We start from the raw sequence: 12,760 nt of genomic DNA on the forward strand, positions 1-12,760 counted from the left end.
GATACAGGATGCATTCCTTCACACAACACTTTGCCTGAACTTCAGTGGATTGTGACTTCTTGGATTTAATTTCTGAGGTTGTTTGATGTATTGATTTTTAAAATAGATATGGTGCTTTTCCATAGACAAACCAATAGTGGTGCTTCCAAACCTCTTTTCCACCCAAAGTCCCTGCAACCAGTGTGCCAAGCAGAAGTGACCATTCCACAAATGCTACTTCGGGGGAAAGTTTATAGGTCCCTCTGGAAGAAAACAAAAAGCCACAACTCCTGTACTCCTGACCATCTATGTGCCGGCCATGTTGTAAACGCACACCCTCCCCCCCCCCCCCCATATTATATACCGTATATTACTGTAATTCTTCTAATTGGCATAGTCAGCCAATAGCTCCATTTTACTGTTGAGGAAAGAGAGGCATAGGGATATGAAGTAACTTGTTTGCACAACTAATCAAGGCTGGAACAGGATTCACATTCAGACAGTCTGGTTTCAGAGTCAGAGCTCTTGCATTTGCCCAAGATAGCAAATAACAACAATAAAAAACTCGAACAAAAACCCAAGCGCACAGGTGTGCGCGCCAGCATTAAACTCCAGGCTTGTAAAATAATTGATGCAACCGCTTGGTTTACAGCAACATCCTCCTACCTAATTGTATATGCCTTCCGTAAAAATAAAATAAAATAATTAAATAAAATAAATAAAAACAATAGCCACAAAACTAAGAGTCAGATAGTTTGAGAACAACATTGCACTGTGCTTTGGTATTGCTTGCCTTCACAAAGCGGAGTCCAGGAAACCAAACCCACAGAAATGGTCTTTGAATCCACTCTCAGTACCTTGCTCGGCAAGGTGAAAGAAACCGAAATCGGTGTGAGTGGATGCGAACAGTGGACGTGGGGGGAAAGGGTTAAGATTGTGTGCAGGAACTCGGTCGAGTTTCAGAAAGTTCTCGGGGGAGCCCAACTGCTGCGTCCCCTCGCGACCCTGCCTGCGAGGCCGACTGTAACAGGATGCTGGGACTCGAGGCGCTCGCCCCTCGCTTTGTGCGAGGCAAAAGAGCCAATAAGGAACGAGGCAAAAATTGGGTGCAGTAAACCCGAAAAGGGGGCTAGGAGGCCCGCGGGAAGAGCGGGGGAGGAGACAGGGAGGAGCGGGGAGGGCCGAGAGAGGAGGAGGCCGGCGCCGAGCGCCAGCGGCGCCCCTGACAGAAGAGGGGGAAGCCTGGGGGAGCGCGCCTCGGAGCCGAGGGGCCGGCGCGGGGAGGCGGGCGCCAGGCGGGGGTTTGCCGGGCCGCCGCGCGTGACGTAGCGCCGGGCAGGGCGTTATCAGCTGCGGGGCCGCGGCGAGGGACGCGCGGCGACAGCGGACGGCGCCGCCCGGGCCCGGACGGCTGCAGCCTGCGGCCGCGAGCGCGTCCCGAGCGCTTCTGGCTGTCGCCCCGTCGCCGTGCCCCGTCCCAGGGCGGCATGAGCCCTCGGCCGCAGCCCTAGCGCCCGCTCCTCCGCCCGGGCGGCCGGGCTGCGGTGACGAGTGCTCGCTGCGAGGGTCGGGGCCATGAAGCCGAGTGCGGCCGGGACGGCGAGGGAGCTGGAGCCGCAGGCGCCGGCCCGGGGCGAGCAGCGCGCGCTGGAGCCCGAGGGGCGCTGGCGCGAGAAAGGCGAGGCGGACACGGAGCGGCAGCGCACCCGGGAGCGGCAGGAGGCCACGCTGGCCGGGCTGGCGGAGCTGGAGTACCTGCGCCAGCGCCAGGAGCTGCTGGTTCGGGGCGCCCTGCGTGGCGCTGGGGGCTCGGGAGTCGCTGCGCCCCGCGCTGCGGAGCTGCCGGCGGAGGCGGCGCAACGCAGCCGCCTGGAGGAGAAGTTCTTGGAGGAGAATATCTTGCTGCTGCGGAAGCAATTGGTAGGTCGTGCCTGGAGGTAGGGGCACGGCTGTCCCTGCACAGGGGCTGGGATTCGGGCAGGTGGTCTGGGGGCGGGCGCGAGGGGTGCCTCCGGCTGGGGGGGATTCTCCCGGATCCCGGACCTCCATCCCCGCGTGGGCCCCGGGCGCCCACGCGTTTCTGGCGTGTGCCCGCTTTGTGTCAGGTGAGGGGCTGGCGACCCCGCGCGGATTGCCGAGAGGGGGTGGCAGCTCTCCCCTCCTCGCGCTGCCTTCGGGATTCTTGGAGTCGCCTGGTTGTAACCTTCAGTCTCTCTAGTTAGACGAATGCAACGCCCTCTCCCTGAATGTTTGCAAACCCTCCTTTAAAATACCATTTCTTTTGGAGGTCTTAGCTTCGTGTCCTCCCGCCGAGAGGGGACAAAAGCCGAGGAGGGGGCTTGTGGCGAGGTTAACTGTCCGAAGCTGAATTTTACGATTACGCGGAAGCGCACGTAGGGAGCCCTGCCCCTCCCGGGACTCCAGGCACGCCAGCTTTTGCCTGGGCTGCTGCTTAATTTCAAATAGAAGCCCTTTGTATGAGGCAGCTAAAACATGCAAAGGATAGAAATTTGGCTGGACAAAGTGCCCCGTCCTCTCGTATTTTCTGTGAACGGCGGTGGAGGTGGGAGAAGAGAGAACCTGCTCTTAGGCGGCATTAATCTTACTGGATTTCCGTCAGTGTCTCTGTCATTCTGTGCCATCTGCATTAATGGGGAAGAAAAAGAACTTTGGCGCTTAATGTATTGATGAACAGCTCTTGACCCCGCCTCAGAATAATGGCGGCAGCTTTGTTATGGTGACCTCAAAAATGTAGTTTTGAAAAGAGAGGAAAAAAATGTTTTTCTGAGCATGTGATACTGTCTGAAACTAGACACATGCTCGCCCTCATACAATAGTGAACATAGGTGATGTTGTGTGGTTATTTGTCAAGGGGTTTCTTGTATTATCTCTTTCCACATAATTTTTCTCTCTCCTCTCTCCCTTTTTCTCTCTCAGCATCAAAGTGCTTTTACTTTGGTTTATTTTGCCTTAAGAAGCGAATTCTAGCAAACAGGCATAGATGGGTTTTGTCTACAGGCTTTTTAAGTCAAAGGACAGACAGGAATAATATTCCTATGCATCTATTTCTTAAAGATGCATCCTGGTTTGTGCAATACCTTTTTTGGCATTTTACTGGTTTTTGGTAGCAGCCCAGATTCGTGTGTAATGTGGATTTGAGTCAATTCTTGCTGGCTATGCCTTGGTCATTGACATTTTATGCATTGTCTTGTACAATAGCACCTTTTTCTCTTCATGAGTTTCAAGATTGTGAGTGGCACATTCCTGTTGTCCCCTGGAGGGGAGTAAGGCTACATGTCAGGAGAATTTCAGTCCAGTCAGTGTTTGTGGTACTATTTTCATAGGTAGACTTGGCATTCATGATTTGAACCAGATGCCTTTTTAGTTCTCTTGCTTTCCCAGCAGTAGGAAGCACTAGGTGGCGCTGTGAGTTAGCACTACAGATCTGTCACCTTTGGAAACCCAAGTTGAGTTCAAATCTTGATGGACCTTCCCTTGAGGGTTTTGGATTTTGCCGGCTCACATTATACTTGGCACTGGCTATTAGTATTAGTTTCTCACTTTCAAAGGCCCTAAGACTGATTAAACCCCACCAAAGCAACTAATAGAAAACAAAACTCTGCGGGACATTTGGCCAGAAAATCTCACCTAAGTAAGAGTATAGTGTACTGTAGGAAATATCTCACACCCTGACTTCAAATTAGAGTCTACTGTGAAGTATGGTTTTGTGAAAAATTGGCTGTACGCAGAGAGTTTAAAAAAATCTCCTTATCCTTACCTTTAAAAAGTGAATTTGTATATATTCTTTGAAACAAAAAGCAAGTCGTGTTTTTATGAAAAAACTTTATAGCACCACAAAATGCAAGACAGTAACACTAAACATAGAACATATTCTTGAAGTTTTTTTGTTTGTTTGTTTGTTTTAAATTCCAAATTTTGCTTTTGGAAGATATAGTGAACTTTATTTATTTAAAAAAGATTTTATTTCTTTGACAGAGAGAGAGAGACAGCGAGAGGGAACACAAGCAGGGGGAGTGGGAGAGGGAGACACAGGCCTCCCGCTGAGCAAGGAGCCTGATGTGGGGCTCGATCCCAGTATACGGGGATCATGACCTGAGCTGAAGGCAGCCGCTTAACTACCAAGCCACCCAGGCGCCTCTAGTGAACTCTTTAAATGGTAATTTGAGTGCTGATAGCAGACTTTCTGGTTCTTTGTGACCAAAAATGTGTTCATTTTTTCCTTTTCTGTGTTTCTTCCTAATCAGAATTGTCTAAGGAGAAGAGATGCTGGTTTGTTGAATCAGTTGCAAGAACTTGACAAGCAGATAAGTGACCTGAGACTAGATGTAGAAAAGACATCTGAAGAGCACCTGGAGACGGACAGTCGGCCCAGCTCAGGTGAGTGTGTGAGCACAAGGACGGAATTCTGCACTCAAGTTCTACTTCAGCCCCCTGGGGTTAGCCTTCCCAGACCTGCAAATGGCAATGGAGTTTGTTTCTAGGGCAGAGAGATTAAAAAAAAAAATAAAAGAAAGAAAAGAAAAAAAAAGCAGTCTGCCATTCAGTTGTATGAGAGGGAAATAAAACCAGATGACAAAATTTTTAATAATGAGATTGATCTGACTGGAGTCCCCTGAGTTTAAAAATAAAAGCTTTTATTCAAATTTCTGGAAGAGCAGTCCTCCTTTGAAACTTGAGAAAGTCAGAACTGGGCTAGAAAATTAGTCACACTTCAACTTCCTGAGACCACTTCAAAAGTTGTTTTTTTTCTTCTTTTAAGCCATTTGGCTTCTTAACTAGATTTGTTTTTTTCTTCAAATTATTCTTCCTGAAACTTTCATGATAAAGTTGAGGCTTTGAGAGATCTAAGTCTCATTCCTTGAACATCTTTAAAGGTGGGGTCAAGGAGGAAGGTCAATTTGAGGGTGAGAGTAACTTTGAAATGTATCCATAGATATGGGCTCTTGGCCTTTTCCTAAGAATTGCCTGAAATAAAATCATACAGGCACAATGTTAAATCCAGTGAACCAAAATTGCCCCCCACTACCACCGTCTCCCTCTCCTACCTTTCCTAGTTGATTAACTCTTTTCCTTTTAAGCACAAATGTGTACTATTGCTTGACGTGATCTTAATTCCAAATGGTGTTTTTATTTGTAGGGTTTTATGAGCTGAGTGATGGGGCTTCAGGATCCCTTTCCAATTCCTCTAACTCGGTCTTCAGTGAGTGTTTATCCAGTTGTCATTCCAGCACCTGCTTTTGCAGCCCCTTGGAGGCAACCTTGACTATCTCAGATGGTTGCCCCAAATCTGCAGGTAAGACTTTTTAGAATCAATAGACATTTTTTTTAAAAGGTTTTATTTATTTATTTGACAGAGAGAGAGATCATAAGTAGGCAGAGAGGCAGGCAGAGAGAGAGGGGAAAGCAGGCTCTCCACTGAGCAGAGAGCCTGATGCAGGGATCAATCCCAAGACCCCGGTCATCATCCCAAGACCCAGTCCCAACACCTCAGGTCATGACCTGAGCTGAAGGCAGAGGCTTAACTCACTGAGCCACCCAGGTGCCCCTTGATAGACATTTTTAATTGAAAGGGGTGAAAGGCCCTTAAAGATGATGTAGCTTCAACCCCTTCTATTGATAGAAAAACAGAAGGTCAGAGCATTTCATCAGTGTGCTACATTTCATGACATAGTTGGTTTAGAACCATGATGATCACTCGTCAGGTCCTCCTTGGGTACTGGTTAGCTGACAGTGGCAAGATAGCTTGTCTTTAGAAATCCTGTCCCAATATTACAGGTCTCTTGGGCTCTGTTTGCGAGCCTTTGCTGTTAGCTTAACTTGTTTGCATTTTCTCTTGAAAACCACTTTGGATCTGTTTTTTTCTTCTTTCAATCATTGAAAGCTCAGACTTACACTAAGTTAAATTTATCTGTCAGACTGATTGGCACTTCAGGGAGCAGTGACCCCTCCACGTTCTCCAGAATGTCTTGTACCATGGCAGCTGTCTTTTCTTCTAGCAGGTGGGCGGGATGAGATTCCCCTGGGCCATGTGCCACTGTTCCCCATTTTGGGCTATCCTCGCAGTGACCTCCAGAGAGAGTCATGCAGTTGTTGGTATTGGAAGAGTTCTGCATTTCCACTGTATATCCCACACTGTACTAGGTGCTCTGCATACATTTATCTCCTTTGAATCCTCCCAATAGTTCTGCAGGGTGTGCAAGTATCGTTAGCTCCATCTTATGTCTCAGAAAAAGGAGGTCCAGTGAGGTTAGGTTAATTGTTTAAGGTTATATAGGTAGTGGGGAACAGAGGCAGGACCATGCTCGGGACTAACTACCAGGTCCAAGTTTTTTCCACGACACCGAGGGAATTCAGAAATTATTGTGTTCGACCTTCTCATTGAACAGAGGAGGAATTTGGTTTTATGAAACAGCTTGTCAGAGGCTCCTCATTTGCTGAATGGCAGAGTTGTTGCTGAAACTTGGAACTCCCTGCGTAGTTCTACTTTACTATGGTTCCTCAAGAGCAGAGAAAACAAAGGAGAGGAGCTGTGGGTGCCAGCACAAGTCACTGTACTCTCTGTTTGCCTGTGTCCTCCGCCTGGGCAGAAGGCTGACTTTTTGAGATCCCAGCAATGAAAACATCGTGCCAAACAACTGAGGCTGCTAACTGGCTGGTTTTTTGTGTTTGTACTGTGTGCTGTCAGCAGCAATCACTTGGGGAAGCACAAATCTGTGTTATCTAGAGTGTCTGGGCCTCAAGTTCATTGGTAATTGCTCCCCTTCACTCTGCTGCTCTGGTTTCAGAGGGAAACTTTAAAACCCATTAACGGTGCTTTGGTAAAGGTTTTCCTTGAGGACAGACCCCTGATCTCCCAAATGCCACATCTTCACATGACTGAGGCAGTTGTACTGGGCCTTGGGGACTGAGATGTCTGTTTCGCGCCTTAACTCAGTTGAGAATAGGGACAGAATAGTAAAGTGTAGGTAAACATAGGGCAATGTTTAAATATAGGGCGAAGATAGAGTGGTGGAGGAGGATGGATGGGCAACAGTATTAGCTAAAAAGGTTTCCCTTTCTTATAGTTAGCTGTTTATTAGGAGTACAGGTGTGTGTGGGGGGGTGGGGGGTAAGGACACAGCACTTTTACTTTATAATAATCTTTTCTTCACAAATGAATCCTATCTTTTCTGTGTCCAGAATATATTTTTCCCCAGGGCTGCTAATTACCACTGAAGCTCATTACCACTGAAGGTCTTTCCCTTAAATTAAGCAATTTACATAGACTCTGGCACATAGTAGTTTTTCAATATTTGAGTGAATAAGTATAATACAGGATATATTAAATAGTGACAAAAACTTTGATTTTCCTGAGCTAAAGTTCATTAAAGGGATTTCATATTTATAATAGTCACCAAGGGTAAGACATCAAAATCATTTAATTAAGCAAGAAAGCTTGATTTCCTTGTATTTTGGCATCTACATTTTTGAGATGTGGAAAATTTATTCATTAATACTACAACTCAATCTTTTAAAACCTTATCAAGAATTCCTTCCTATTTATTGTTTTATTTTTTAGTGTCACTATTGAAAATATAAGGTGATTATTATTTACATTTGGTTAATCTTCATTGAAATTTAATCAGTTTCTTTGAACTTCCAATTGACAATTATACCAAACACATGTCATTAAGTAGATCTAAAAAGATAGAATATGAAGAGAAACCTCTCAGAAAGTACAGTTTATCTGCAGTATTTCAAAAGGAAACCAGGTATAGAATACAGAGGGTAAAGTAGCCCAGAGAAAGAATGATTCAAAAAATGTGTTTTTTTGAGTTGTAAATGCAGTGTATATTTATGGAAAATGTAGAAAATAGGAAATAAAGAAGAAAATCTCACTTGCTTTTTACACTGCAATGCTACTATTGGCATCCTGGTGTGCTTCATCTAAGACTTTTCTCTTTGCATATATATATATACAGTCAATAAAATTATAATCATAGTCTGGTATTATATCATGATTTTCACTAAACTTTAAAGCATTTTCCTCATTATTCAATAGTTTGAAAGTGTTTTTTTTTTTTAAGATTTTATTTATTTATTTGACAGAGATCACAAGTAGGCAGAGAGGCAGGCAGAGAGAGGGGGAAGCAGGCTCCCCGCTGAGCAGGGATCCTGATGCAGGGCTTGATCCCAGGACCCGGAGATCATGAACTGAGTGGAAGGCAAAAGCTCAACCCACTGAGCCACCCAGGCACCTCAATTTGAAAGTATTTATAATGGCTGAATACTTTTCCTTCAGAGGATATATCATTTCCTGTTGCGAATTTCTTTGTTAAATATTTCTTCCCTCATCCAGTAGTATGGACTGTATGTAAAAGAGTACAGTAGCTTGTAGGAATAGTTGATTCTTTAGCATTCTCTATCTGTGAATTTGTTTTCCTAGAAATTGGCCTGAGTCAAGCTGGCGCTGACCAATTAATTTCTTCAGAGTGTACCTTTAAATGTTTTTCAGATCTCATAGGATGGTTGGAATATAAAGAAGGCCACTGTGAAGACCAGGCCTCAGGGCCAGTTTGCCATACCCACTCCACATCACAATTTAATTCCCTTGGTATCATTGCAGATGTGAATCCCAAGTACCAGTGTGATCTGGTGTCTAAAAACGGGAACGATGTGTATCGCTATCCCAGCCCACTTCATGCCGTGGCGGTGCAGAGCCCAATGTTTCTCCTTTGTCTGACGGGCAACCCTCTGAGGGAAGAGGAGAGGCTTGGTAACCATGCCAGTGACCTTTGTGTGGGATCTGAGCTGGACGCCGTCAAGACAGACACTTCCTTGCCATCTCCAAGCAGTTTGTGGTCTGCTCCCCATCCTTCGTCCAGTAAGAAAATGGATGGCTACATTCTGAGCCTGGTCCAGAAAAAAACACACCCTGTAAGGACCAACAAACCAAGAACCAGTGTGAATGCGGACCCCACGAAGGGGCTTCTGAGGAATGGGAGCGTCTGTGTCCGAGTGACTGGGGGCGTCTCACAGGGCCTTAAAAATTCTAAACAGGTGCTTCTGCCCTCGGGCGGAATCCCTTCTTTGGAACTCGGGACGTTCTCCCCACCGAAGCAGTGGTCAAAGGAATCCAAGGCAGAACACGTGGAAAGCAAGAGGCTGTCCCCGCCCGAGGGCTGCTTGCCCGGCGCCGCCCCTGAACTTCCAGCCAAGCATCTGCCCAAAAATGCCAAGCCCGCTTCCCAGGAACACGCCCGCTGTCCCACCGCTGTCCCAGGGGAGTCCCCCAAAGACGGCATTCAGGTCCTAGGCGCCCCTGCCAAGGAGAGCCCCGGGAGGGGCCCCGCGCCGCCGTTGGAGGGCAAAGCCGTCCAGCCGCTGAAAAAGCTGTCGCAGAAGAGCGGCCCGCCGCCCGCCCCTCCGGCAGCGCCCCCTCCTGTGCCCGCGACGCCGCTGCCTGCGGCTTTCACCGTGGAAGAGCGGCCGGCGCTGGATTTCAAGAGCGAGGGCTCCTCCTCCCAGAGCCTGGAGGAAGGGCCCCCGGCGAAGGCGCCGTCGGGCCCGGGCCCGCAGGCAGCGGGCGGCAGGCCCCACCGCGGCGCCCGGACGGCGGCCGTCCCGCGGGGCTCAGCCCCGAAGCACCGGGGCGCCCCGACCCTTCACGGACCGGACAGCGCGCTGCCCCCGGTGAGGGAGAAGAGCCGCGTGGCGGGCAAGAAGTGCCGGTTCCCCGACGATGCCGACACAAACCGGAAACTCAGGAAGGCCTCGTCCCGCGGGCGGAAGGGCGGGGGCGGCCAGCCCGAGGCGGGTCTCCCCAGCCGGCCGCCCGGTGCGGGCCACAGGGCCGGGGGCAGGGCGCACGGACACGGCCGGGAGGCTCTGGTGGCCAAGCCCAAGCACAAGCGAACGGACTCGCGGCGCTGGCGCTCGGCCGCCGAGGTGTCCCTGGAAGAGGCCCTGCGGCGGTCGCGGCGCGGTCGGCGCGAGCACGTGGGGCTGTATCCCGCCGCCGTGCCGCTGCCCTACGCCAGCCCCTACGCCTACGTGGCCAGCGACTCGGAGTACTCGGCCGAGTGCGAGTCGCTCTTCCACTCCACGGTGCTGGACACCAGCGAGGACGAGCGCAGCAACTACACCACCAACTGCTTCGGGGACAGCGAGTCCAGCGTGAGCGAGGGTGAGTTTGTGGGCGACAGCACGAGCTCCAGTGACTCCGAGGAAAGCGGGGGCCTCATCTGGTCCCAGTTCGTCCAGACCCTCCCCATCCAGGCGGTCACGGCCCCAGACCTCCACAGCAACCCCACGAAAACCTTTGTCAAAATCAAGGCTTCGCATAACCTCAAGAAGAAGATCCTCCGCTTTCGGTCCGGCTCTCTGAAACTCATGACGACCGTCTAAGGAACGCCGCTGGCGGGGAGAGCGGGGTGTTTTCTAGTTTTCTAGAGGAAAAGGTGGCGTCTTATTTCTTTGTGTGACAGTTTCACGGAATGCTTTCCTTTCGTTGCGGTTACCCCGAGGTCAGTTGTCTCGCCTTCATCCTGTAGGGACACTAGTGCCTTGAATGGAAGGTAAAGAATGTTTTTTTGTTGGCTAGGAGTAAATACTGGGTTTTTAATGGTGGTGATAGTGAGTGGATTTTGTGATATCAGGTGATTTTTATCGGAAATTCTCCGAGCATCTGTGAAGGCACAGGTTTCGATGGTCCAGTCTTACTGGGATGGGACCTTTTGATCGGAAGGTCAGGTTGATGGAATCTAGGACATACGTTTGCTTCTTGGTTCTCTCGGGCAGTGTCTCCACCAGGGTTCACCTGTTGAGAGGCATCACATACAGTTGTGTGAAGTAGGTACGATGGACAGTCATTGTTTTCTGTAATTTTCAATATAGTCTCCCTTTCTTAGGTGGGTCCCCATTCTCTTTTCCTCTCAGAACTCTTTCGATTACTGGACTCAGAACTTGAAGACCAGCCCCTAGATCCAGAGCTGGTGACCTGGATAGGGAGGCTGGTGATAACCTTAAAAGGATTCACTAAAACTTTTGCCGCATTTGGTGCCTAGGCCCTAGTTACAGTAACCCTTTAACGGCCGATTAGCCAACATTTTGATGCCTTTTTCCTCTTCCCTGATTTGCAGCTGATCCAACCATTTCTTCCTGGAAGGACTTGTCTTTGGGATAGAATTTTGGTCCTGGGGTACTGAGAAATTCAGCCCTAATGAAATAACCTTTGGGTGTGACTCTAAGCCCAAAATTGCTCACTGAGCATTGTGCCACCTAAGCATTGGCCTGAACATTTTAGTGCAATCCAGTCCAGATTGGACCACTGATTCTGTCTGGAAGGGCTTTTTTTAAAAAAAGAAAAAAAAATGTTTTGGTAAACAGTATTGTGTAAAATTGTTTTTTATACCAATATATGCATGTTTTGTGCATGAGTAGCATTTGTTTTGATATTTCTATGATGTTAAATTACTGTATGATATAAACAGTATGTGTTTTTATATATCATTGTGTAAATTTAATATAACGCATTTTATGCTGTAATAAACAGTTTGTTTTACTGCTGTTAAGTTTGTTGTTTGGGTATAAAACCAGTTACACATAAAAATCTTGTGCTGATTGTTTTGGAATTTCTATTCTAAACATTAGAATATTTGCAATAATTGAAGCAGGTTTTAGGCATAGGCTTCGATTGGATGGTGAGTACACATGAAAAGCAAACCACTTCTTTAGAATAGTTAAGGTAATTCTTTAAAATTTAAAGTAAATTTGGTAGGTGTCATCCAAGGAGAATATTTCTGAGAAGAATCTTCCTACTCCAACTTTTCAGTATAAAAAAAATTTCTGACACGGAAAAGTTGAAATGAGAGCAAACTCCTGTATAGCCAACACCCAGATTCAACAATTGCTAACAATTGCTGACAGTTGCTTTAACTCTCTTTACATATATATTAGGTTAAACCATATTCCTGGTTTTGAAGCTTAAAGACAGATTTTGGCAATCTTCCCTCTCCACCACACTGCTCTACTCCTTTAAAGTAAATTTCAGGCAGCATGGTAATTCCTGTCTAAAAATTTAAGCATGTATTTTCTAAGAACAAGGAGATTCTTAGGATAGAACTAAAATATAGAACTAAAACATCATGATCACACCTAAGGAAAACTGGCAATAATTCTGAATATCATCAAATATTTAATCTCTATTCAGATTTTCCAATTTGTTTCAGACTTCTTTTTTAATTTTTTTTTTAAAAAGATTTTATCTATTTATTTGGGAGAGAGAGAGAGGAGAGAGGTCAGAGGGAGAAGCAGACTCCCTGCTTAGCAGGGAGCCTGATGTGGGACTCAATCCTGCGATTGCAGGATCATGACCTGAGCCAAAGGCAGTCGCTTACCCAACTGAGCCACCCAGGTGTCCCTTGTTTCAGACTTTTTTTTTCTTAAAGATTTTTATTTATTTATTTCAAGACAGAGAGAGAGACAAAGTGAGAGAGAGCATGAGAGGGGAGGTCAGAGGGTGAAGCAGACTCCCCGTGGAGCTGGGAGCCCAATGTGGGACTTAATCCCAGGACTCTGGGACCATGACCTGAGCTGAAGGCAGTTGCTTAACCAACTGAGCCACCCAGGTGCCCCTGTTTCAGACTTTTTAACAGTAGTTTCTTCCCTTTAACTTCACAGGTTTCAGTCAGTATGTGGCGTTTGCTTGTAGATCTTTTGTCTTTTTAGTTTAGAAGAGTTTCCTCCCATTTCTTAAAAATGACACTGGGTTTTTAAATTC

General features: G+C 47.4%; 1 protein-coding gene across 2 annotated transcripts; it reads left to right on the forward strand.

Moving 5' to 3' along the window:
- Nucleotides 1–1,369: 1,369 nt before the first annotated feature.
- On the forward strand, nt 1,370–11,547 carry DACT1 (dishevelled binding antagonist of beta catenin 1). 2 transcript variants are annotated; one of them, XM_059373310.1, is made up of 4 exons: nt 1,370–1,899; nt 4,245–4,377; nt 5,138–5,293; nt 8,495–11,547. In XM_059373310.1, the coding sequence occupies exons 1-4, from the start codon at nt 1,555–1,557 to the stop codon at nt 10,384–10,386; spliced, it is 2,526 nt and encodes an 841-aa protein (XP_059229293.1). In that variant the 5' UTR covers nt 1,370–1,554; the 3' UTR covers nt 10,387–11,547. The 2 variants fall into 2 exon arrangements, with proteins under 2 accessions (XP_059229293.1, XP_059229294.1); XM_059373311.1 differs by having other exon boundaries at nt 8,606–11,547.
- Nucleotides 11,548–12,760: the final 1,213 nt, after the last annotated feature.

The sequence above is a fragment of the Mustela nigripes genome, chromosome 13, assembly GCF_022355385.1.
Source record: "Mustela nigripes isolate SB6536 chromosome 13, MUSNIG.SB6536, whole genome shotgun sequence".
NCBI classification, from domain to species: Eukaryota; Metazoa; Chordata; class Mammalia; order Carnivora; family Mustelidae; genus Mustela; species Mustela nigripes.